Below are 22,578 nucleotides of genomic sequence, written 5' to 3'. Positions count from 1 at the left end.
TCCTCCACAACTTTATCTGCTCCACAACTCGCTCCACCGGAGCGCCAGGGTTCCCGCTCTCTCCAGTTGCGAAACAATCGTTTCATCTTTTCACTTTCTTCCTCGCAAATCTCCATCTCCATAGCGACAGCAGCAGTAGCATCCGCACGCTTCGCGGAGGGAACCGTCGGGTCCTGCATTAAATGGGTGTTCTGTGTATCTTTAAAATTTAATAACTTGCACATCTTTGGTGTATACTAACATTAAAAAAAAAACAGCCAAGGAAAATGATTTTTCTGTTTGTGCGCTCCCTACGTGTTTCTGCCCGGGTGGAACCGCATCCCCTTTCAGGCGCTTCGTGCAGAATCTTTAGGGGACTTCCATCCGTCTGCTTTTCCGCTTGGCGGGTCACTGGAGTTGCCGGAGCCTATCCCAGCTTGCTATGCGCGGGAGGCGGGGTACACCCTGGATGTGTCACCAGCGCATCGCAGGGCCACACAGAGACACACAACCACTCACACACTACGGACAATTTGGATTAAGAAACTGTCTACAAATCGTTCATTCATTCATCTTCTTAACCGCTTTGTCCGTAACCGGGTCGTGCTGTTCCAGCAGTCAATCGGCGAGAGGCGGGGTACACCCTGCACAAGTCGCCAGTTCATCGCAGGGCCACACACACACACAAACACACAGTCGGACCTACGGAAAATTTGGAATAACCAATTCACCATAGTTCCACGTTTTTGGAGGTGGAAGGAAACCAGAAACCCACGCAGACACGGGGAGAACATACAAACTCCGCACAGTGAGGATTCGAACCCGGTACTTTCTTGCTGCGAGGCGACAGCGCTAACCACTACTCCAGTTTCCTCCCGCCTCTCAAAAAACAGCAAGTTAGGTGAAGTGACGACTCCAAATTGTCATCTCGTGTATGAGTGTGTGCGTGAATGCTTGTCTGTCTCTGTACGGCTAGCATAAAGTTGTGTAATCAGTCATTAATTATTCGACACACAGGGTAGCATAACAAATTAACTTAGCTTTCAAATGTAATAAAGTATGTAAATAGATGGCATTTAGGAAACGACACGTCTGCAACGTCTTTGCGTTGACCTCAACACAAACTATCGACACGACAGTGCAGAGTAAAGTAATATACAGGCATAAATACTGCAAACGGCAACGCTTTGTTCACTCATCAGCACGATTGCTGTGAATTAAGTCCTGCTTTATTCACACTCGGGCTCACACACACACACACACACACAGACACACACACTGTGTGCCGCAGAGCCGATGGGTTCAAGTCCAGGCCGACCAATGTGGACGTTTAAGTAGGTGTGAAACTGTCAGAGTTACACTGTAGGAATAAGCTACAGTTTGAGTCTTCTGAGGAAATCATCCCTGATAATAACGTGAAGTTGTTTGTCCCTTATTTCATCATGAATATTTGAAATTAAAGAGGAAAATATTTCAGCTTGAAGCGAAAGCGTTCGCAGCCTCGAAGTCACCATCCATGTAATTACAGCGTTCCCCGGTTCAAGTCCGATCCGGAGACCTCTCTCCCTGTGTTTCTCTCAGTTCTCTACTGCATGTCTCAAATGATAAAAATAGCCTGAAAAAATACATTAAAAAAAAAAAATTATAATAATGAGGACGGTTTTTCCTTCCTGTGGGTCAACGAGCAGCAGAGAACACACACGTCGCTAGATAAGGCGCAGGCTGGCGTGTTTACCGCCTGCTTGTGTAATAAAACTAAAGATAATGAGTTAAATACTGTGATATAGCGCCGCTACGGTCACAAAGTCCACAAGCAGCTCCGGTAATGTGACTAAAACTCGTGGATGACTATGGGAGCTAAAGCAAAGCTGCATCCGCAGCGTAGCGTGGAAATGAACTCAGCTTCTAGCAGGAAGAATGTGTATTCTCCTCGCCATGAAGTCGTGCCTTAATGAATAATCACACTGTGACACTGGATTGTATTCCTGTAACTTCTATCAGGGAGGAATTTGGCTGAAAAGGACAATGTGTTCCAAGAGAGAAAACGCCGACGTGACCCGATTCTGGGAACTCTTGTTATCTCCCTTAAAATGTCAAGTATACCTAAATATGCTGATCAAGGCATGAACGTGCTTATATAGTCCTTGAATTCCAGAGATTAGAATTTCCATTTTAGGTACACGCAAAAAATATATATATATATATATATAAAAAAAATAACCTTCCGTGAAACCAGACATCACATGCTGAGTGAAGAAAACTGGAAAGGTTACAGAGTCTTATCTGCAATTATGCAAAAACACAGAGATTGGCCAAACCCATGTTCGTTGGTACAAAGGGAATCTACAATGCCTTGATCTTGCTTACAGGCGCTGTCCTCTTAGCGGCGGATGCGTAGCACGCAGCACATCCTAGAGGAGGATGAACGGAAGAGCAGCTGAGCACACACACACACACACACGTCACCCCTAGTGCCCACGTTTTGAATTATGAATACAGGCAATTAAACTTTAAAGTTCCTCCCCTACAGTAAAATGATAGAGAAACCTAATTAACAACCACTTTTTTGATTCTGGAGCTTCTCATTTGCACATAAGATAGAGAGTAATAGCATCTGTCTTGTGTTACATCCAAAGGCCTTTGCTTTATTTTTTTTACTGTAAAAATACAGTTTTATTCCAACGCTGCTAAAAAAAAAACATTTCCATCTCCTCGAACCTCTTCTTCTGTCAGCAACAAAGAACTGATAAGAAGTCACCTCCACTCCTGCACCCGTTGAGTCAGCGATTTCATTTTAAACTAGGCGCTGTTGTTTTTTTTCTTAAAGAGAAGTAAAGTGCCAGGACAAGAAATAAAAATTCAGTGCATGGGTCACACGGAAAAACGCGCTCTCTTGTCATCAACATATGAATATCAATAGAATATAAATAGTTCAGTTTAAAAATAATGTCTCTCATCTTTAATTACAACTTAATATAATAGTCAATGTGAGTGCAATGGTGCCCCCTTGTGTAAAGCATAATAAATCTGATGGGGATGATGCGGAATAAAGTCTGATGACAGGAGATTGAGCCCGTGTACAGATGTTTTATTCAATACACTATAAACTAGCATTGATTCTCTCAGATGTCCCTCTGTCTGTCCGTCCTCACGAGGTCGACTGCAGCTTCATCCTCCTGTCCTCCTCTGAACTCTCTGTCCTGCCCTGGTGTCCGTCAGGCGTCTGTAGGACACAGCTGTCATAACCTGCAAAAAGAATTATGTTAGTGTCTCACTGTTATCATCGCAACTTTTACTCACTGTGGTGTAACAAACCCGTTTGTACAGTTTTTAGTCACAAAAGTGAATTAAAAAGTGATTTAATTAGCCATTATGATTAAATCACATAAAATATAAGCAAGCCTTAGAAATGGTGGTTGGCTAAGTTTAGCCAACCACCATTGGCAAGAAAGATAATAAGAACATTTTCCAGAATGTCAAACTCTTTCTGTAATCAATCATGTAGCGCTACAAATACTGAAAATAAGATGATCTCTACTTACTGTAATAAATACAAGGAGCATTAGCATCATGCCCAGCATTATGTATAAATTATTCGTCAATCCTCCAGCCCACAAAGGACCCAAGATGGTGGCCAAGCCCCCGACCGAGCGTCTGACGCCATGGCTGAATCCTTGACAACACGCCACAAAGAATTTAAGGTTGAAGTTACAATTCCACCGGACAATAAAGAACATTTAACAATTTTTTTTTGGACTGCCTTCGCTGAGGCGCAGCGGTCGAATTACTGGCCAACCTTGTGTTTTCTCTGCAGTAACTTTGGAGAAGAGAGACACCTGAGACACGGCCACGAAGGGAAGCCCCAGCAGCTGCAGAAACACTCCGATGATGAAGGTAGACAGCTCCCATCCGTAACCACCTGAGCAGGACGGAAAGTCGTAAATTAAATAAGATGAATGGATTAATAAATGGTCGCCGTTTGTCCCCGAATTCTCACAAAGTCTCACAGTAGCAATCAAAAAACTTAAAGTAATATATCCATATATGGATATCTATCAAAGTATTTCTGATGATTTTATTTTTTTCTCACTTGCATGAGATGTAAAGTGTCTGACGGTCTCATATTTCAGCTATCCAGCCTTTCTTCTCTTCCACAAATGGGTTGGCACCACCAGAGACAGCTCTATCCGAACAGGAAACCACCGCCAAGCTGGCAGACTCGACATTTTTGTTCTCTGCTGCTTCGCATCGTGCACATGTTTGTGTGAATCTGGTTCCCACTCAAAGTGTTGGACGTTCCTGCACGGTCTATAATCTTGAAATTAAAAATGCTATTTCAACTATCAAATGCATTTTGTAGTAGCGGTCCCTGAAACAAGAATGCATTTTTTTCCTGCCATTCTTTACCTCGAGTTTCTTTGTTTGGCTGCGACAGAGCAAATAGCATTTTTTTTATATATAATTAGATTACTGTAATCCTTTTATATGTTCTCAGGCACTCCCCTGCCCCCGGCACCTGCCGCTAGTAATCAGAGCTGTAAATGTGACGAGCCCCGACAGACGCTGGCCAACGTGAACGTAGAGGATCCAGTTTGATTGTATGATCTCCTGCTGACCCGCCACAGTCATATCACTGACAGATCGCTTTCAATGCGGCCAGTCCGTAAACCAACACGTCTCCCACGGGCTCCGGCAAACCCACAGCAATCACAAAAGTATTTGGCACAGAGCATCGTTTTCTCCAAACACACACACACACACACAGTCAGGCTACATCCCCCCCCAGGCAGGTTAGCACCTTGAGGCTTGCAGATGAAGACGATGCACCAGATGCAAGCCGAGCAGCAGATGATCAGGCCCGCGGTCAACACGGCGCGGTCCTCCACCTTCCTGCTCAGCCAGCGTACGAAGAAGAAGCCCAGGATGACCTCCACCCCACACAGGGTGTACATCAGGCTGTTGGCCAGCTCGCCGAAGCCAAAGAAGCGTTGCGTCAAAGGAGTCACCATGGTCTGGGGAGGGGGGGGGTCAGAAAGACCAGTCAGGTCAGTCAGCTAAAGCGATTCAAGTTGTGGGTAGCGGGGCGAAAAGCTTATTAGAGCCGGAATGAGCTTCATTGAGTGCAGATTAAAAGATTTGTTCTGTTTTGATGTTAAAATTATTTTCTAATCAAGGTCACTCTCATTATTCAGTCGCAATAATGAGAAGTGAGAAAGGCTTCTTTATTTAGCATGTCCAGGTTGTAGAGACTTTTTACGTTGAGCATTAAGGGACGCTGGAATATTTTCTCAATGCAACAGCACCAAGTCATTCCAGGTTCGGCTCAGATTGATGCAGTTTGGATGATACTCCGGGTAAAATAGTGTGACATTGTGTGAAATGCTTGGAAACTCCAGCTGATGGGTCTCAACGGCAGCTGCCCTCACCTCCAGCGCTGTCTGATTGAAGAGAGTGATGAACTGAGCCGTGAGGAGAACGACTATCTCCTCTCTCAGGAGCTCTGCGGAGTAAAACACAGGGAGATAGACGCAGGCTGGAAAACAGACGAACCAGCGAGAAAATCAAAAACCACGTTCCAGTTTATGAAATCATAAAGTTTCATTTGGCAGGCGAGGTTGAGCTCATTCAAAGGAAAGAAGAAAACTTGGACTATCTGAAAGTGATCTTAAGATTCAGGCACACTCTGTCCAAAACATGATAAGACAAGAGGAAGAGAGAAAAATTAATAAATTCCAAATGTTGATACCATGCTTTTGGAACAAATACTCCCTTATGGTCTTGGAGGGGAGGAAAAATGAGCTGGGCTTGCTGCTAAATTTGGAAATATATGCCAGATGGCTGGAGAAATGGCTTGAATGCATGATGTGTGATCTGCTATGGTTCAGTTCTCTCTGTTCACTCATTATTTACAGTTATTCTGAACTATTTTATATTCAGCATGTGTAGCGTACCCTATTTAGAGTATGTCTGTAATTTAATGTATTTATGTGTGAAGTTCTATGTGGGTAACTATTTTTCGCTACAGCCTCAACCACTTGTAGACAATGTAGGTTATCTTAGCTTAGCATAACAAAATAGGTTTTCTCTGGCAACCAGGAGGATTCGACCAATGCTCGCTGTAACTTTACATTTTACAAACCGCTAGCTGGAACTTTATCTACTTCAGTCTTACAGTCTTCATTTATAACTTGAAACCATTAATACTAGTTTAAATTGAATTAAATATTAAATATTTTATGTCCTGAAAACACGCTATATATATAGCCCAATACTTATATTGTTTGTAATGCACGGCATCTCAAATGAAAAGATGTGACGTGACGGCAGAAAGGGAATGATCTGCCAGAGTTTTAAAGATTCCTCAACCACACCGAAAAAGTCAGGGAAGATCAATAATTCAGGAGTGAACACCAGACAGAGCGAACCAGCCGACACACACACACACACACACACACTCCTACGGTGTGAGCGAGGGCTGCAGGCATCCTCTAGTTCAGCTTCAGCGTTTCTGTTGCTGCAGATTTTCTTCAAAATGAATCAGTGGGGACGACGTCGGCCGCAGAACCGACTCTGTCTCCGTTTCATCCACAAGTCAACCACGGCAAGGCAGTCAATAAAGCAGGACGTCTGCTATCCGTCCCTCTGCCGCGTGTTCAAAGAGTGAGAGGATCGATACTTTGACAAACACACACACACAAACACACACACACACCAACAAAAGTACGAAAGAAGAGGATCAATGCCAACAAACAATGCTTGCATTCCATGTAAACTTACTATGGCACTAATCCAATAAGATGCCTTACATCATCTGCACACACACACACACACACACACACACACACACACCCACTGACATGAAGCAGACACATAAATCCAATCAATACTCAAGGAATCCGATTTGTCACATAGAATTCCTCAGAGAATCTGAGAGTGTGTGTGTGTGTGTGTGTGGGTGTGGGATGTGTGTGTGTGTGTGGGTGTGTGTGCGCGTGGGTGTGTGTGTGTGTATGTGTGTGTAAAAATCAATAGGACAGATGTGAAACGTGTGTCTTGACAGTGCCTGGACCCGGTGAACACGAGGCGACAAGCATGGCTCCGAACGGGCCGTGGACCCGGCCGCTCACCTCTGCCGAGACTGAAGGGCTTGGAAAGGTTCGACGGCGGCGAGGCCTCGGGGACGGTCGAGACATCCGATTGGTCGGATCCGACAGCTTCGTACATTTGCACCGGCTCTTCAGACCCCATGAGCGGCACCTCTTCCTCGCGGCCCTCCTCTTGCTTCATCTCCATCGCCGCTCCCTCCGGCGAGCCGATGGGGGGTACGTCCCAGTACATCGCCAGGACCACGAACTGGAGCAGCACCCACAGCAGACACATGAAGATCTGGGAAATGATGAGGACGCCGACAAAAATATTAGGAAATAGAACCACAAAACACAACTTTTTCATGACATTGATGTTTGGTGCTTCTTTCAAATAAACTCCAGAAAGGCATAGACCGCTGCCGTTACCCCGGGCGACGTATATTTGTTCACAACAAAGGGCCCCACTTTGAAATCGCACAGCCGCAGGAACAGGTTGAACGCCGGCCCTGCGGAGACAGGATGTCAGAGACAGCAGTCTGAAAGTGAACATCAAAGAAGACACAGAATCCCGTCCCAGAGGACAGAAACGGTGAAGAAGAATCGCATCGACCATCCCCCCCCCCCCCCTCTCCATGGGAAGAACGTCACCAATGAGGAGGCCGGCTTGTCGGCACGCCATGATGGCCGCGAAGATGCCGGCACGCTCCTCGGGCGAGGTGCTCCGAGTCAGGAAACCAAAGATGGAGGAGCCCGCTCCTGCTCCGACACCTGAGAGGAGGAGATGGTGTTTCTGTTACACCTTCACAACACGGCGGTTCAGTATGCCGTCGTGGCGGCGTGTCGCGGCGTCACCTGCTACCAGCCGACTGCCCAGCAGCAGCCACTTCGAGTATCCCATAAAATACATGAAGTTGCCTGAGAACAGAGAGGACACACATTGTTTCAGAGGAAGCGTTTGTCTAGAATCCTTTTTTACACCCAACAAAGCTCTTCCGTGAGCTTCTCTTCTTGCACTTAAACGTTTAGTTCGTGGCCTTATTTAATTCAAATGGACCGTTGGGCCTTCGACTTGCTAAAATATCATAAGACATGATGACGTTTCCACGAGCTTCAACAGTACGCAATGAATATTAGCTTTACAGAGGTAGCCACCATGGATAGGTAGGAAAAGGGGAAACGTAAGCTACTGGTGAACAAAAGAAGGACTTCCTTTGGCACGAGACACTGTGTCGCCTGGATAGAACCGCTTTCATAAAGCTTGTGCTGAATAACGAAGGAGTGTCTCCCACAAAGCCCAAAATACGAGCCACGGTTTCACGCCACACTCAGCCCAGTCCCAACGAGAGCTTCTGTGTGTCGTTGGTTTAATGACTCACCAGCAATCTCAAAAAGATTGGAGAAAAGGATGATGGATTTTGTTGTTTTGGTCCGGTCGGACCAGAGCCCAAAAATGGGGCCTGTGAGCAGCCCGCTCAGACTGAAGGCAGACAGACCCAGACCCAGGAAGTACGGCGGGGCCTCCAAAATTTGAAGATACCTCCATATCGTCGGGAGAATGACAGCTGAGACATCAGAGAAGGGAGAGTGGCAGGAAAATCATATTCATTGGGATCTGATGTTGGTTTAGAAATCCAAATTCAAGATCAATTCTGCTCCAATGACACCATTATTTTAGCTTTTAAAGTCCACAAAGCACCAAGCGAGCAAACTTACCGTACTCGATGCCGCTCAGAGTAAATGTTAGTCCAATGGTAAGAAAAGTTAGATTTCTCTTTGTGCGATCATCCATGAGCGCTGCCTTCTACACGCCAAACGTGCTTCTGGTGGCAGCAGCGGATAATAGGAGACACCGTGAGTCCAATTACGACTGCTGGCCCAGATAATCAGAGGAATTTGTCTCACCATTGTACAAGGTCACGACTTCATAGGGATAGGAAACAGAGGTTCTACAAGGTCGTCGCCGTCCCCCCCACCCTCAGAGAAGAGGCTGAGCACCAAAACACATCCGATCAGATCAGTGTTGAAAATGTAAAAAAAATACTGTCCGGGTTTAAAAGGATCGCTGCTCGAGTCACGTCCACGCCGCAGCGTCTCGGGTAACCAGGTGAGCTTCATGCATTATTAATCTGGGTTTCTCCTGTTTCATAAATAAAAGAATCCCAGGACAAAAATGCTCCACGGCCAGATCGCAGGTCGTCGCTAACTCAGAAGGCCTGCTTTACAAACACAATTCATCACCTGTATTCAGGTAGTAAAAAGATGGAACATGGAGGAAGAATTATGGGGATGAAAAGGTTGAGACAAATATTCTGCAACAGGATATTTAAAGCTGGATAACTTGGCTGTCCTTTATTGAATGATGGGCTCCATTTTCAAGGTGCTGTGTCGTTCCTGTTTGTATAGGCACGATGCGTTGAACTGAAATGTCAATAATTTCCTCAATCCGGACCATAAACATCAGTCAATAATCAACCGAGATATTGAGGAACAGAATTACTCCAACGCTTACAAATATTTCAAAGTGATCCAGAACAGAATCCAGGATCTCCTCTGGGTCATCACCAAAACGTAATAATCTGTTCCTGGCAAAGTTCCCAACATTTCCTGAAAATGTTATTATTTATGTTATTATTTACTTTTATTATTTATATTGCTAACCGACAGACAAACAGACAGTTAAATGCCTGCGATAAACACGACCTCCTCGGTGGAGGATTAAGAAATGTAGCAGGACAATCATCTTTGGGACAATAAAGCAGAATAAAATTAAAATGTTTCTCCTGCTCTTTTTTTCTTTATCCAACTTGTTCAGCGCCATCGAGCTTCTCCATCCTGTGCAACGTGAATAATCAACGAGGGATTGATTCGGCTCCTCCTTGGCAAATTGCTGCATGCAGTCGAGCCTCACGGCCCCCACTGAGAGGTCATTAGCATCCTTACCTGCCTCACCTGTGGTGGTTTCCATAGAAACGGGAGGAGGGTGTAAGGTGTTCCCGCGCTCACCTTTGAGCGACTCGGTAAACAACAGTCACTCGGAGACCTGCTGGAGGCTTCCAGGTGATCGGCCGTTGACAGGATATTTGACTTCCAGATAGAGAGGAGCTCGTTAGGTTGGATGCACATTGTCGGCCCGGAGGGTTGGGAGTCGGCTGAGATTGGAGCGGGCATGTTTTTGAAAACGGGTTCTCCTGGGCGGTCGTTCACTGTCCCCATTAACATCAACCTGCAGGGCGCTCGCAGGCGGCAGACACGGTAAGAGAAGGGCGGCCCACTGGGCCAGGCAGCAAGGCTGTGTCAACACACTGTGTGTTAGGGATGGGGGGGAAAACACCCATAAATGGGACAGGTTTAAAGGCTACTATTCAAATAGTATCGACATTTCAAAAGCATTTCTTTAATTTCCTGGAGGAGCTGCTTGGAAAAAATAAAATAAAATCTGTGAATCTTTTTTCAGATCTTTGTCCTTCTTTAGAGCTCCACTAATTATTCGTTTTGTGGACTGGCTCGTTCATCATTCGGTTGGTCCAATCTGTGTTATTCCAGATGAGTAGATTTACATTTACTCTTAGCATTTAGCACAAGGTTTCCCTGCATCGGCAGAACGCCTCAGAGAGCTGCCAGAAACGTTGAGCTGTGTAAAGACCAGTCCAATCCTAATTTAAGTGAAGGACCAGATTTGATTGATTATTTCTATGATTTGTGATGAGGCCGGTTTTCCATTCGAGGTTAAAAAGAACAAATTAAACCTTAAAATAAACCGTAAACAGTGTTTTTAATTCCAAAAATCGAACCAAATTTGTCCAGAAACTTTTTGTCTTTTAGCTGTGAAGAGGAACCGTGCGGTTTATACGAATAAAAAATTACCACTAATCACGTGAGACAAATCAATTCACGAGTCAAACGTGAGATGTTGATGCATCAAATCAAAATGTAATTTTCTATCGCCGCTGGATTAAATGATTACTCCTCAGGCGTCCATGAGGTGTGTATACGTGTGTGTGTCTGTCACAGAGAATCATTCCACACAATGGCCGCTCAGAGGCTGGACTGGAGTCGGGGGACGGACGGCTGTGGGGGCCCGCGGCCTCGGACCCTGGCGCCCGTGTCGAGCGTGGGCGAGGACAGGGCCCTCCTGCTGGGCTTCGCCATGATGGCCTTCTCCGTGCTCATGTTCTTTGTGGTCAGCATCACCATGATCCGGCCTTACGTCAGCAGGTGCTCCAGCTTGTTTGCTGAACGGATGCTTTAATGCATCACCGGGCCGCCCGTAGCAACTGTAGCTATAGCTATGAACGCCCTCTGGGAGGGGGGGGGGGGGGGGGGTTCCTCTGTTTAATTTAAGCTTTCCGCTGCCGGTCTTTTCCCGGTAGAGACGAGATGTGTACGAGTCAAATAAGAACACGGCTCCTCTCGTCTCGTCAGAAATCATGGCTGCCTTTCTGGTGTGTGTTCCAGTAACTGGGAGGAGGTCGGCTGTGTTCTGCTGAGCACCGACATCCCGGAGGAGTGGGTGGACTGCAGAGGCGTGAGCGCCGTGCCTTGCCTAAGGGCAAAGGTCAACCTCACGGGATCCAACCGGACGGCTCTCCTCCACCTCGATGAGGAGTTGGTCCTCCTTGCGCTCGAGGTCTGGGGCAGTAAATTCCTTGTTTTTAGGACTTGATGTGCAGCTTTATGAGCCCCTGGTTTAGCTCCGCTCCACGGCAGGGCGGAGGGGGGGGGGGGGGGGGGGGTGAACTAGCTGCTGTAATGGAAAACAAACAAGAGGTACTCTGATTGTGTACTCTGATTGTGTACTCTGGTGGACAAGCCAGCAGACGTTATTAGAGGATGTTCTTTCTGCATTAAACGTCTGTCAGAACCGGCACGTCACCGAGAGGCCGGGATGGGTTCACACCCCAAAAAGCAGAATCAAAAAGGAACCTCGCAGCTCATCTCACTGATTGCAATCACGTACAAGTACTTCACTTGATAAGAATCGCTCTTGAATGCCATCCTGTCTCTCCCAGTGTTTCTACATCCCCAAATATCGGACGGACAGAGCGGAGCTTCGGGAAGAGGTCGAGGAAGTGAAGAGGAGCTTGGACAATCAGCTGGAGCTCCCCTCGTCGTGCTTGTCCGACCACGCCCGGCACCCCGGGGAGGCCATACTGAAGAGGAGGCACGGCCACAGCGACACTCTGCTGGCGCTGCTGTGGCCGTGTCTGATGCTGGGGGGCGGGGCCCTGCTGGTGGGCCTCGTGAAGCTGACCCAGGCCCTGGCCCATCTCGCCGCCACCGCCGGGGTCAGGCTGACCTCGAGGGTCGCTCACGGTAAAATCTACAGGCTCCTCCAGAGGCCCGGCCCGCAGTCTCCATCATGACGACGTCGGGAGAATTATTATTATTATTTTATTCAACAGTACAATAAATGAATGCATACAGTTTCTCATCAGGCGACATGAGGATGAGTTCTACAGCTGAAGAGGTTTCACGGTATATACACATGATGGACGACGACTAACGTGGGCTTCTTTTTAAAACATGCAGGTTACATCTGTGCCCACCTCATTGTGCTCGCTCAGCGCGATCTACCCCCCCCCTCCCCCCGTGTGAGAATCATAATCCAACGACGGCGTTCCGAGTCCTCGTCCTTCATTCCGCGCTCCGCCTCCGCGCCAGTCATTCATTTCGTCTACTTTTTGTGCGAGGACGGAGCTCGCTCCGCATCACTCGTTTCATTTGATTAGCAGTTACATGTGAGCTTGGCTTACATTTAAAAAGTACAAAAATATATATATTACCTCTGTAGTTATTCAAGGAAAAGTATTTGCACACGTAGTAGCGTTTTATCATTATCCGTTAAACTTCATGGTGACCTCGCCGTACCTCACGCAAAGCAGCGGAGGTCATTTCCTACACGAGATTCAAGTAAACAACGTCAGGTCAGGTCAACAAACAAAAGGAAAAAATAGCAGGTAAATCGAGGACCTCGTGCGTAATGCAGGACGACAAACAGGAAACGGGTACAAAGGGAAGTAACATCGTTCAGATAGTTCTTCGGTAAAGTGTGCAGGGATTCTCGTTTTCCTCAGCTTGGGGTCCGGCCCACTTTTCTGTCGCCTGCACAGAAGCGTCGCAGCGGGATTGGTCTCCTGAGTCCTCCACCCATGGACACAATGAAAACTTGGGACTTCCGGACAGATGGAGCGTCCAGGAAACCAACCCGTCCTGCATCATTTGGTAAAGCTGGGACATTTACTCTGCCCGTCTGTCTGTCTGTCCGTCCGTCTGAACGGCGAACAAACCTGCCGAGACCACAGGAACGGGGAAATCGCAGGAAGAAGGGGGTCGGAGAAGCCACTTTTTTTTTTACCTGGATGTCACCATCAAGGATCATTTGGCAAATTATCCGTCGTCCTGGAGCAAAGCGAATGGCTCAAATAGTTTAGATGGCTTAGATCAACGTTACCAAATAAAAGGCAGGGTCCGAAGGCGTTACCGTCGGGAAGAAGTGGACCGGTTCTGTTACAGAGCAGCCATTTGTGCCCGCCCGCCCGCACGCCCATGTAGCATCTGCGCAAAGTCCTCCGACATGCTGTTCTGTCAGGCGTGGAGATTCATTCCTCTCTCTGACATCAACGTTTTCTAACAGTATACAGTACATAATACGATGATGACAAGTTGCATAGAGTAACAGGACAGTGCTCGAGGGAACGCTGCTCGTTCTACCCCCCCCCCCGCCCCGCCTCCGCGTCTCTGGCCTTTATCAGCCGAATAACAACTACAAAAAAAAGAAGGAGCGACCGAAAACATCTCACGCAGCTGACCATCGGAAAGGTCTCTCTCCCGTGTCAGCCTGCGGGGGCGTGAGGACGGCGGCTTCCTGCCTCGACATCTGGCAGAATAATACTGAACGAACCGAAACACTAGGCCTCTCCTACAGATAAGACTGGAATACGTGGGGGGGGGGGAGCTACACGTCTAGTACTTTGGCTCAGTTCAAAAAAAGGAATATGTGCACCGAATGCATCCAAGTCCGAGGACAAAAGTCAGTTTCCCAGCGTGGTACGAGTTTTTAAAACTGATATGTAGGCAACCAACGAGCTAAATGCTAGCTAGCCACACCCATCCTGTCAGTCCTTCTATGATGTGTTGGATGGAGGCAAGGGGGCAACCACCAGGCTTTTCATTCCCCCCCCCGAAGCGTTGGACAGATCCAGCGCCGGTGATGCTCCCGCCTTCACGCTAATGGTCGCAGGCGTACTGTGAGGAATTCAAACAGAATTCATCCGTAGTTCGCTCATGGAGCCGGGGCCCGTTTCCCTCGCTCGGTTCCTTTCCAGACGCCCAATGATGAAAGAAAACGCCACAGCGCCTCGTAAAGTTCATAGTGCAGGAAGAAGTTCAAAGGCCTGTAGAAACAGGAGGATTCGGGCATTTTTGTTTAGAGCACCTTATTGAGCGGCGCTCCGGACGTTCGGAATCGCGCCGGCGGACGCCTTCGCCGGGCTTTTAGTCCGCTTGGGGGGGGGGGGGGGAGCACGCTATACTTCGCGCCGCTCTTTTGGTTCTCGGTGTGCCGTTTCCGTTTCTCTCGTTGTAAAAGCTTTTCGCTTCAGTTCATGGCGTGCTGGCGAATCGTATGGAAGATCCAGTCCATCTTGGTAGTCCAGCCGCCGTGGTGGGCGTCGTTCATCTGCTTCATGAAGTAGTCCAAAGCCTCCTGCTCCGTCTTGTCCAAGGCCAGGGTCTTCCGGATGTAAGCGATGTCGTCGAACGTCTGCAGCTCGGGCATCCCGGAGCCCAGCATCATGGAGAACAGGTTGATGAAGAGGTTGGCGTGCTGCCGGATCGCCAGATACGCCTTGTAACACATCTCCTGGAACCTGAGGGGCGGAAACGGCACATTTAACAAAACACCACACGCCTTCGATGAGGGTTCGCAAGGTCAACCGTAACTTTGATTACCTTTCAAACTCCCTCGTTTTGGTGCACTCTTGGGTTCCTTTGCTAATAACGATCAGGAAGTCCTGCGTGAGCACGAAGGGCACTCGCTCCCGCTTGTAGCCGAACTTCTTCTTCTTGTGGTCGAGGAAATGGCCGAAGTCTATGTGGAACAGCTGCGAAAGCAAGAGAGTAAAAAAAAAAAACACAACACAATCGTTAGCTGAGAAAGAAACGGAAAGAATACGTACGATGGTGAGGAAAACAAGCGCTACCTGTCCGTCGTCTTTCACCATGATGTTGCTGTTGTGTCTGTCGCCGATGCCCAGGATAAACGTGGCGACGCAGTATCCCGCACACGACCTGGTGAACAGATCGATGGCCTGGTCATACCTAAGAAACAAAGCAAACATCAGACGCATTATTTCTCAGGAGGTTTAAAAAAAAAAGAGAAGATATTTCACACTCTGCTTTAAATCAGCGCCAACAGCCCCCCCCCCCCCCCTCCCCTCCCGGCAGCGGTGTGTATAAAAGCTTACATCTCTCCCTTGTTTTTATCTTTGAGCCACTGATGCAGTGTGTGGCTGTTGAACTGCAGCGCCCCCTTCAGGCCACCTTTGCACTGGATCTGCATGATGGTGTGGGAGTTCCTCACCACCTCGATCAAGCCCACGCAGTCGCCGATCGACAGGCAGCCATACGGCAGCATCCTGGAAGAGGAAGGACGAGACGCAGAGATAATCCGGACCGCCCCGGTGGCACCTCGCATTAAAAGACCCGAGGCGGGATGGCGGTGGGGGGGGGGGGGTCGCCCGCTAATCTGCATTCAGGTATCGAGTGCGAAACATGAAAAGCAACCAAGCGCCTGTTAAAGCGCACCTGCGTCCTCGCTACCGCGGTGACCCGAGGAGCCTACCTGAGATCAAGGCCTTGGTTCTGCCAGATGTTTTCCATTATCCTAATGATCTGCAGCGTCAGCATGTCCTGCCTCAGATCTGCGGAAAGCGGAGAGGGAGACGAGGAGGTAGACGGCAGTATGGTGATTATCAGCCCGCTCTTTGATCGACTCCGCGGTGCATTATGGGAGCACAGCTGTCGAGGGCAGATGTTAGCGGCTCGACGTACGTGAAGCCGCCGTGAGGTTCGAGTCGCACATCTTTTGACTTGTTCTTTCCGAAATCGGTCTAAATGTGAGGCAATGTTTGTGTGCCTTCCTGCGTGTGTGTGTGTGTGAACTGATGCACAGAGGCAGAGGGGACAACATGCACACGCGCACACACACACACACACACACACAAACAAACTCACCATCTCCATTTTTGAAAATGATCTCGTTGTTCTGGAAGAGCAGCTCTGACATCATATCTGGGTTTTCCCAGTTAAGCCATAGCGGCCGCTTGGCTGAAGACATCATCCTGCATTCCTCTAGGCTGAAGGAAGGACATGGATACAATTATATGGGGGGGGGGGGGGGGGGGTTTCTATAGAAAGACAAAGAGTCCTCACTAAACATGTTTACGCGAGATTGGAAATGATTACTTCGCCTCCACCGAGTCGCACGGACTCTGGATTTACTGTATAATGAAACGACTCCCCCCCCCCTCCCCCCTCCCTCATATGAGCTATTATAATTTAGGGTAATCTTCTATTTTCAGCCTATTTTCGGTGGGAAGGTAAACCGTTTCAGAACCGAACGTTAGATAAAGGCTGCCGATGTACCGGAGCGTCCCCAGTTGGTGCGCCGGGTTCAGGGGGGACGTGAAGCTCTGCAGGGCGTCCATGTAATCGGGTCTCCTCATCTGCTCCACCAGAAACTTCATTTGAACCTGGAATGAGACATTTATTCAAAATAAAGTACTTTTAGACACCCAGCATGGTAAATATTAGTCTACTAGTTGACTTGCACTTGTTTAAAACCGGCAGAGTGAGGCCTCCTGTGACGGACGCTGGACATTTAATCGCGGATAAGAACCGATTTGACCACGTTTCATTCAGAAAAAGCCAAATGCGGCTTCTCCGCGGCTCATTTCTAGGATTCAGCGGATCCAAACTAGCAGCTGCCGTCTGTCAGATTACCTTCTGCGCCTCGTCTTTCTTCTCCTGTTTAAGGAGATCGGTGAGATTAATGAGCTTCTCCATGGCCTCCACCTGTCTGCTCAGGTGTTTCAGATACATGCCACAGGCCCGGCAGTACGACTCCAGCAGCAGGCCGAACCGCTGGCTCACCGTCTTGTTGTGCATCTCCGACCTGCACAGACGTAGTAGACGAGGAAGGCGTGTAGAAAGGGCCAGGTCAAAGCGTCGACCGACACCGTCCGACAAATATCGGCTCGACCCTTCCGGTCACGGAAAATCAGCCCCATATTCCTGAAAGAAGCCCCTTTCCCCCCCCAAAATCAACTCACTTCAAATGCCAGAAGAAGAAATGTCCTATCCTCTGATTGGTTAATGCCTTTTTCAGCAGGAAGCGTGCAAGTGGGTTATCAAGGTACTGCTCGTACTTCAGAACCTGGGTACATAAATGCATATTCAAAATATTAGTTTGCCAAATACTCGATTCGAATGCACGTAAAGCGAAAGGAGGACAAGACGCACTTGGACCAGCTGAATGAGGTACTGGGAGAGCTTGTCGTCCGTCAGGTATTTCTCAAGGCACTTCACGGCGAACTCTCTGATCATCGGATCGGGGAAGTTACAATCCAGTAACTCCATGGCTTGTTCCGGCTTCATCGCAGGCCAGTCCTTCAGAAGGCAATACATCTGAAAGCGAGAGAATAAAAACGCACGCCGATTACAGACGCGTCTCCAAGTATTCAGCCGTGGCATTACCATAATCTCTAAGGTCACGCATGCCCCGCATACATTTCCCCCTTGAGAAGTCCTTCAAAATAAAAGCCTACGGGAGCTTACCTGTGAAATCTCATCTCTCGAGTTCCATTTCACTGCCAGGAGGATCTTGGGAAGGATCTCCGGAATATTGAGGCAGTCTTGTCTAAAATAGTTCAGGGAGAGAAAATGACTCGTTAGGTCATAAAAGGTATTCAAGCGCACATTGCGTATTTACCTGTGCCTCCATACGAAGTCTTTTTCCTGCTCAGTGATTTCAGACAGCGGGTCTCTGTTGCACACCAGGCGGAGCTGCTCGTTGTCGGTGTCAGTCAGGGGGTTGTCACGGGCCAGCCTGTTACTCTAAGACCAGCACGCCGAGATGTCAGCGCCGTCAGAAGTTCGCTCCGGACTGAGCCGCGTTAGAAAATAACACGCAAAAAGTGGTTATATTACCAAACCGGTGTGGCAGTAGTTGAAGCCCAGCTCCCTGGACATGTTCCAGTTTGCGTGGTCTTCAATGATGGTCATGTCGGGGTATTTGACCGGGCAGCTGAAATGGTCGAACTCCAGCTCCAGACACGGCGTCTCCTGCAATGTTAGAAGGCCGAGGAAGGTGAGAGGTCGATCAAGGTGAGAGGTCGATCAAGGTGCTTAGCGTAATCAAAGGTGTCGGTGTCAATGAGACATTAACGGAGGGGGGGGTGAGAAGTTTAAATCCAGCCCTGAAACGCTAGCCGCTCAATTATGACGGTCCTTACGAGGCTTAGAGGTCAGGAACGAGCACAAGAAAAAAAATATTTGCCGGTTCGTTATGTTCACGGTGTTGAAATGCGCCGTTTTCACCTTGTTGGGGTTGGAACCCGTGACGCCGATGGGGTTGAGCAGGTCTTCCAGGCCGTGGGGGACAGGCCACAGGTTGAGAGCCATCTTCCCCGATACGAGCGTGTGGGTGTAGTCAAACAGGTTGATGTTGCCCCAGGCCAGAGGACAATGCTCCTACCCAAAAGAGAAACGCAGAGGAAAACGATCAGGCCGGAACCCGCTGGCAGGCGGCGGTGTCAAAACAGACAGACGCAAGGCAAAAAAAAAAGGGACGTTTTTTTGTTTTTTTTTATGTTTATCCTCAACTCATTCAAAACACAACAAATATGATTTAGAACAAATTAAGATTTTCAGGTTTCTGTTTTTATTCATGCTCTTCCAGCCAGATGACGCGTTTCATTCCTCAATCACTACTCTACAGGGTCGTCTTCATTTTTCATGCTAGTCATCTGGTCTGGAGGTGAATTTCAATCGATGGATCCCAACTAAGCATCCATCCGTCTCTCGCAGTGCAGGTGAAAACACGTTGGGACATAATAAAAAAACGAGGCAGAGCTCTTCGGCAAACGCAGCATTTCGCTAACACGCTAACCTCCTTCGCGCCCTTCCTTCCTTTCACAGAGCAGATGGAGAGGCAGAGCCGGGCAGCTCGAGCTATGTCTGGAATGTACATGTCGTAGTTCAGCCACTCGTTCCACCTGGAAACAAGCGGGAAAGAACCGTGTGAATAACAAATCGCATTTCGGGGGGGGGGGGGACTTCTATCCCGCCGTACGCTATTCCTCGTCCTGCACTACCTTGGGTTGGAGCACGGCACGCGCTGGGTGTTGACATTGTCACACAACTGCTCTCCGCCGTGGTATATCCCCGTCCTGACATAGATCTAGAGCGGCCAGAGAAACGGCAGATGCATGTAATGCTATAGCGAGTCACAGAAATGCGTGACTTCCTGTATCGTGCTAGTCAGAATTTATTTTAGACACTCCGGTGTGCAGCAGCGGTACCTTGTCAATGTCTCTAATGTTGACATTGACGTAAGTAGCGCACAGTATCCGGATCCTCAGCGTCCCGCTGATGGTCCACAGAGACTTGGTGGCCGTTTCCCCGTTCATGTAGGGCGTTGCCGTGGAGATTCGCCGGGCGTAAGACGGCATGCTGAAGTTGTCCACGGGCAGCTGGGTGTAGAGACTGTCTTTCGCCATCAGCATCAAGTTCGGCATGCGTCCCAACATGATGCAGCTGCGGATGTACTGTAGAGGACACAAGTTTAAAGCTAACGCTCCTCCAGGTCGATCAACGTGCGAAAGAGCTGCTTTCAGGATTTAAACCCAGCAAAGACTGAAACGTTCATTCCTTTGAGCCTCTAATGGAGTCGGCACGTTCCTGTCGGATGATAATTTGATGTGAAGTGGCTCTCGTAAATCGCTAATAAGACATCAAACGCTGTCAGGCTAAAATTAAATCAGATTACCTTGTACTGACTCAGAGGGTATTTCTCCAGTAAGTACTCGTCGCAGCCGCAGACCTTCAGGATGTACTTTCCCTGATACTCCTGCACGCACATCTTCAGCTGCTCCTGGGACAGCAGCATGCTGCGCGTCTTCTTGCGGATGGCCTCGGCGATCACCTGCTCCGGCACGTAGTCGTGGTTGATCTTCAGCGTATACTTCTGCTTGTCGTTGCTGGGCGACACAATCACCCATATGACCACAATGATTTGACCTGAGGGGGAAAACAACACAAATACAAATTACACACAAAAAAATAAATCATGCTCCATGTTACTGGACAGCGTTAAAGTCTCTTACCTTTATCTAGTTTGTTATAGATGTGCCTGGGAAGCTCTGAAACGGACTCCACATTGGGGGGGTAGACATACAAAGCCCTGCTGTGGGGTCCGTTACTGTCTCGGAGGTCCACGGCCTCTTTGCAAACATTTAAAATATTCCTTCTGAAGTCCTGCACTTCTGGGTCTTTCACCAAATCAAACTCGCATATGGGCATTCCAATAGCAAATCCTCAAATGGAGACAAAAACCAAGTGCATCGTCACAATTTACCCTAAAACATGCAATATTCCTCAGAGGCATACAAATGTGAGCTCTGGTGGAACCTTTCATTCGTATAATTTCATAATTGAGAACTGATTTTCTTTTGCATGGTTTTTTTAGGAAGCCGGAGAACCCGGAGAGAACCCACGCAAACACGGGGGAGAACATGCAAACACCTTACAGAAAGGCTGCAATTTGGATTTGAACCCGTGACATTCTGCCCACCACACAACACAATACATGAACAGTTAAAGCCAACAGTATAATGTGCAATAGGTTTCTTAGTAATAATCCAAGCGCCATACCTATCTCTCTGTTGAGAATTTTCTCTTCTCTGTTGCCCACTGGCTCAATAACTTTGAGGAAGGCCTGGAAGAGCCTAAGATCGCACAGCCTCCTGGTCTCGTCGTAGAACTCCTCTCGCTCCGCTTCCTGGGTCACACTGACGAAGATGTAGGAGCTCTCCTCCTGCAGCAGATGGTAAAGCGGATACTTCCTGGCCTCTTTGAAGAGCTCGTGCTTCACCGTGATCAGCGTGGCCTCCCGGAGGCACTCCAGCGTGAGGATCATGCCATTTGGCAGAAGGCAGTCCACGAGGATGTTGGGGGGCATCAAGTGCATCCCCCATAGCTCTCCGGAGGATGGCCTGGGAGGCATGGCTGTGCCGGGAAAGCTGCCCGGTAATTATCAGATGATATCTTTAACAACTGTGAAAGGGGGAAACAGGATTATGGTAGGAAACACTGAAGGATGAACAATTATGCAAGACATATTTCACTTCTGGATGGCAGAGTGTAGCGCGAGTAAAACACAGAACACGATTTTTATGATGGGTTACAAGCAATGCCAGACAATCATTACCAAACAGAAATCATTTCTCAACACTAATTACTGCTTTGGTTGTTTGTTTTTTTTACTCCATGTAATACACAATAGGTAGCCATTGTGTCAAGTGATTGAGTTTGACAGATATGACGTGTTGGAATTTCAGCAATGGCAACACTGTTGTTTTTAATACAACATCAAAAACTAATTTCCCCAATGTTGTCCGACATATCCTGCACACTGGCATGAAAACGTTTTTAACCTTTCATATTAACACTGTTTTAATAAACTGGTATTAATGCAACTCGTACCATTTCGACAATAGCAGCAGCGGACTGATAAAAGTACTTCAAGAGCATGTAAACAAACTTTAGCTAACGAGCACCCCCCCACGTTAGCAGTTGTGTGGCTAACGCAGCTAAGGTTTAGCTTGTAGCCTGCTTGGTTCGGCTTAGGTTAACGCCGTGTTGTGTCTCAGCCAGCTAGCTTAACAGTGGTAGCTAAACGTCATTTATGATACAAAAACCTCGCCTGATACACGAGCTAATGGTATTAGCTTGACGTGACTTCAATGAAGGGACGCGTCAGTCCGCCCCCCCCGTGAATATATCTGGGTAGCCGCTTTGACCAACAGTAAAATAAAAACGCAATCATAACGTGGGGGGGGGGGCAAACAAACAAATACATAGCTACCTGTGTCAGATTAGCGGTTAGCCGCGAAGCTAGTCACCCATCGCAATCATTAGCAAGTGGCTAGGTGGATAAATCCCATCTCCACTCTGGAAGTATCGGAACAGCAGGCGCTAGCTCCAACTAATCCATCCCGGCGATGATAAGTGACGGCCGGAGCAGACCGCCTATCGCGAAGACAAGACGCCCCCAGGCACCCGGCGATGTTGTCGATATATTGTAGTGTAATAAAGTCACCAAGACTCAATGATGTTTGCATCGTGCTGTCCCGAAAACAAACTGTACAGTCGGTGCAGCACGCTAGCGGCTCCAGCGCTCCGATGCTAAGGGCTGCTAGCGGGGCTCATAATCACGCACCGCCCTCCCGCA

At 48.1% G+C, this 22,578-nt stretch overlaps 3 protein-coding genes across 3 annotated transcripts; 1 reads left to right on the top strand and 2 right to left on the bottom strand.

The window, feature by feature from the left end:
- Nucleotides 1-3,147: 3,147 nt before the first annotated feature.
- On the bottom strand, nucleotides 3,148-8,856 carry mfsd8l2 (major facilitator superfamily domain containing 8-like 2). The gene is made up of 11 exons (XM_068748509.1): nucleotides 8,781-8,856; nucleotides 8,444-8,629; nucleotides 7,920-7,982; nucleotides 7,716-7,835; nucleotides 7,482-7,573; nucleotides 7,107-7,365; nucleotides 5,406-5,479; nucleotides 4,778-4,991; nucleotides 3,776-3,898; nucleotides 3,522-3,652; nucleotides 3,148-3,225 (listed from the first exon to the last, which is right to left on the bottom strand). Exons 1-11 carry the CDS (start codon nucleotides 8,854-8,856, stop codon nucleotides 3,148-3,150), a joined length of 1,416 nt encoding a protein of 471 aa, XP_068604610.1.
- Nucleotides 8,857-11,094: 2,238 nt separating this feature from the next.
- On the top strand, nucleotides 11,095-12,430 carry kcnmb3 (potassium calcium-activated channel subfamily M regulatory beta subunit 3). The gene is made up of 3 exons (XM_068748944.1): nucleotides 11,095-11,282; nucleotides 11,523-11,694; nucleotides 12,077-12,430. The coding sequence occupies exons 1-3, from the start codon at nucleotides 11,095-11,097 to the stop codon at nucleotides 12,428-12,430; spliced, it is 714 nt and encodes a 237-aa protein (XP_068605045.1).
- A 2,234-nt stretch (nucleotides 12,431-14,664) lies between these two features.
- Nucleotides 14,665-21,351, bottom strand: LOC137904331 (phosphatidylinositol 4,5-bisphosphate 3-kinase catalytic subunit alpha isoform). Its single transcript, XM_068748497.1, has 20 exons — nucleotides 21,000-21,351; nucleotides 20,453-20,662; nucleotides 20,116-20,366; nucleotides 19,649-19,894; nucleotides 19,442-19,527; nucleotides 19,237-19,342; nucleotides 18,666-18,818; nucleotides 18,276-18,410; nucleotides 18,058-18,182; nucleotides 17,904-17,985; nucleotides 17,589-17,753; nucleotides 17,399-17,502; nucleotides 17,070-17,241; nucleotides 16,713-16,819; nucleotides 16,302-16,423; nucleotides 15,910-15,988; nucleotides 15,533-15,703; nucleotides 15,269-15,386; nucleotides 15,018-15,169; nucleotides 14,665-14,935 (listed from the first exon to the last, which is right to left on the bottom strand). The coding sequence occupies exons 1-20, from the start codon at nucleotides 21,349-21,351 to the stop codon at nucleotides 14,665-14,667; spliced, it is 3,207 nt and encodes a 1,068-aa protein (XP_068604598.1).
- Nucleotides 21,352-22,578: the final 1,227 nt, after the last annotated feature.

Source organism: Brachionichthys hirsutus, chromosome 15, assembly GCF_040956055.1.
Source record: "Brachionichthys hirsutus isolate HB-005 chromosome 15, CSIRO-AGI_Bhir_v1, whole genome shotgun sequence".
In the NCBI taxonomy this organism is placed as follows: Eukaryota; Metazoa; Chordata; class Actinopteri; order Lophiiformes; family Brachionichthyidae; genus Brachionichthys; species Brachionichthys hirsutus.
Note: the sequence above shows the minus strand (reverse complement) of the source record. Positions and strands in the feature narration are given on the sequence as shown.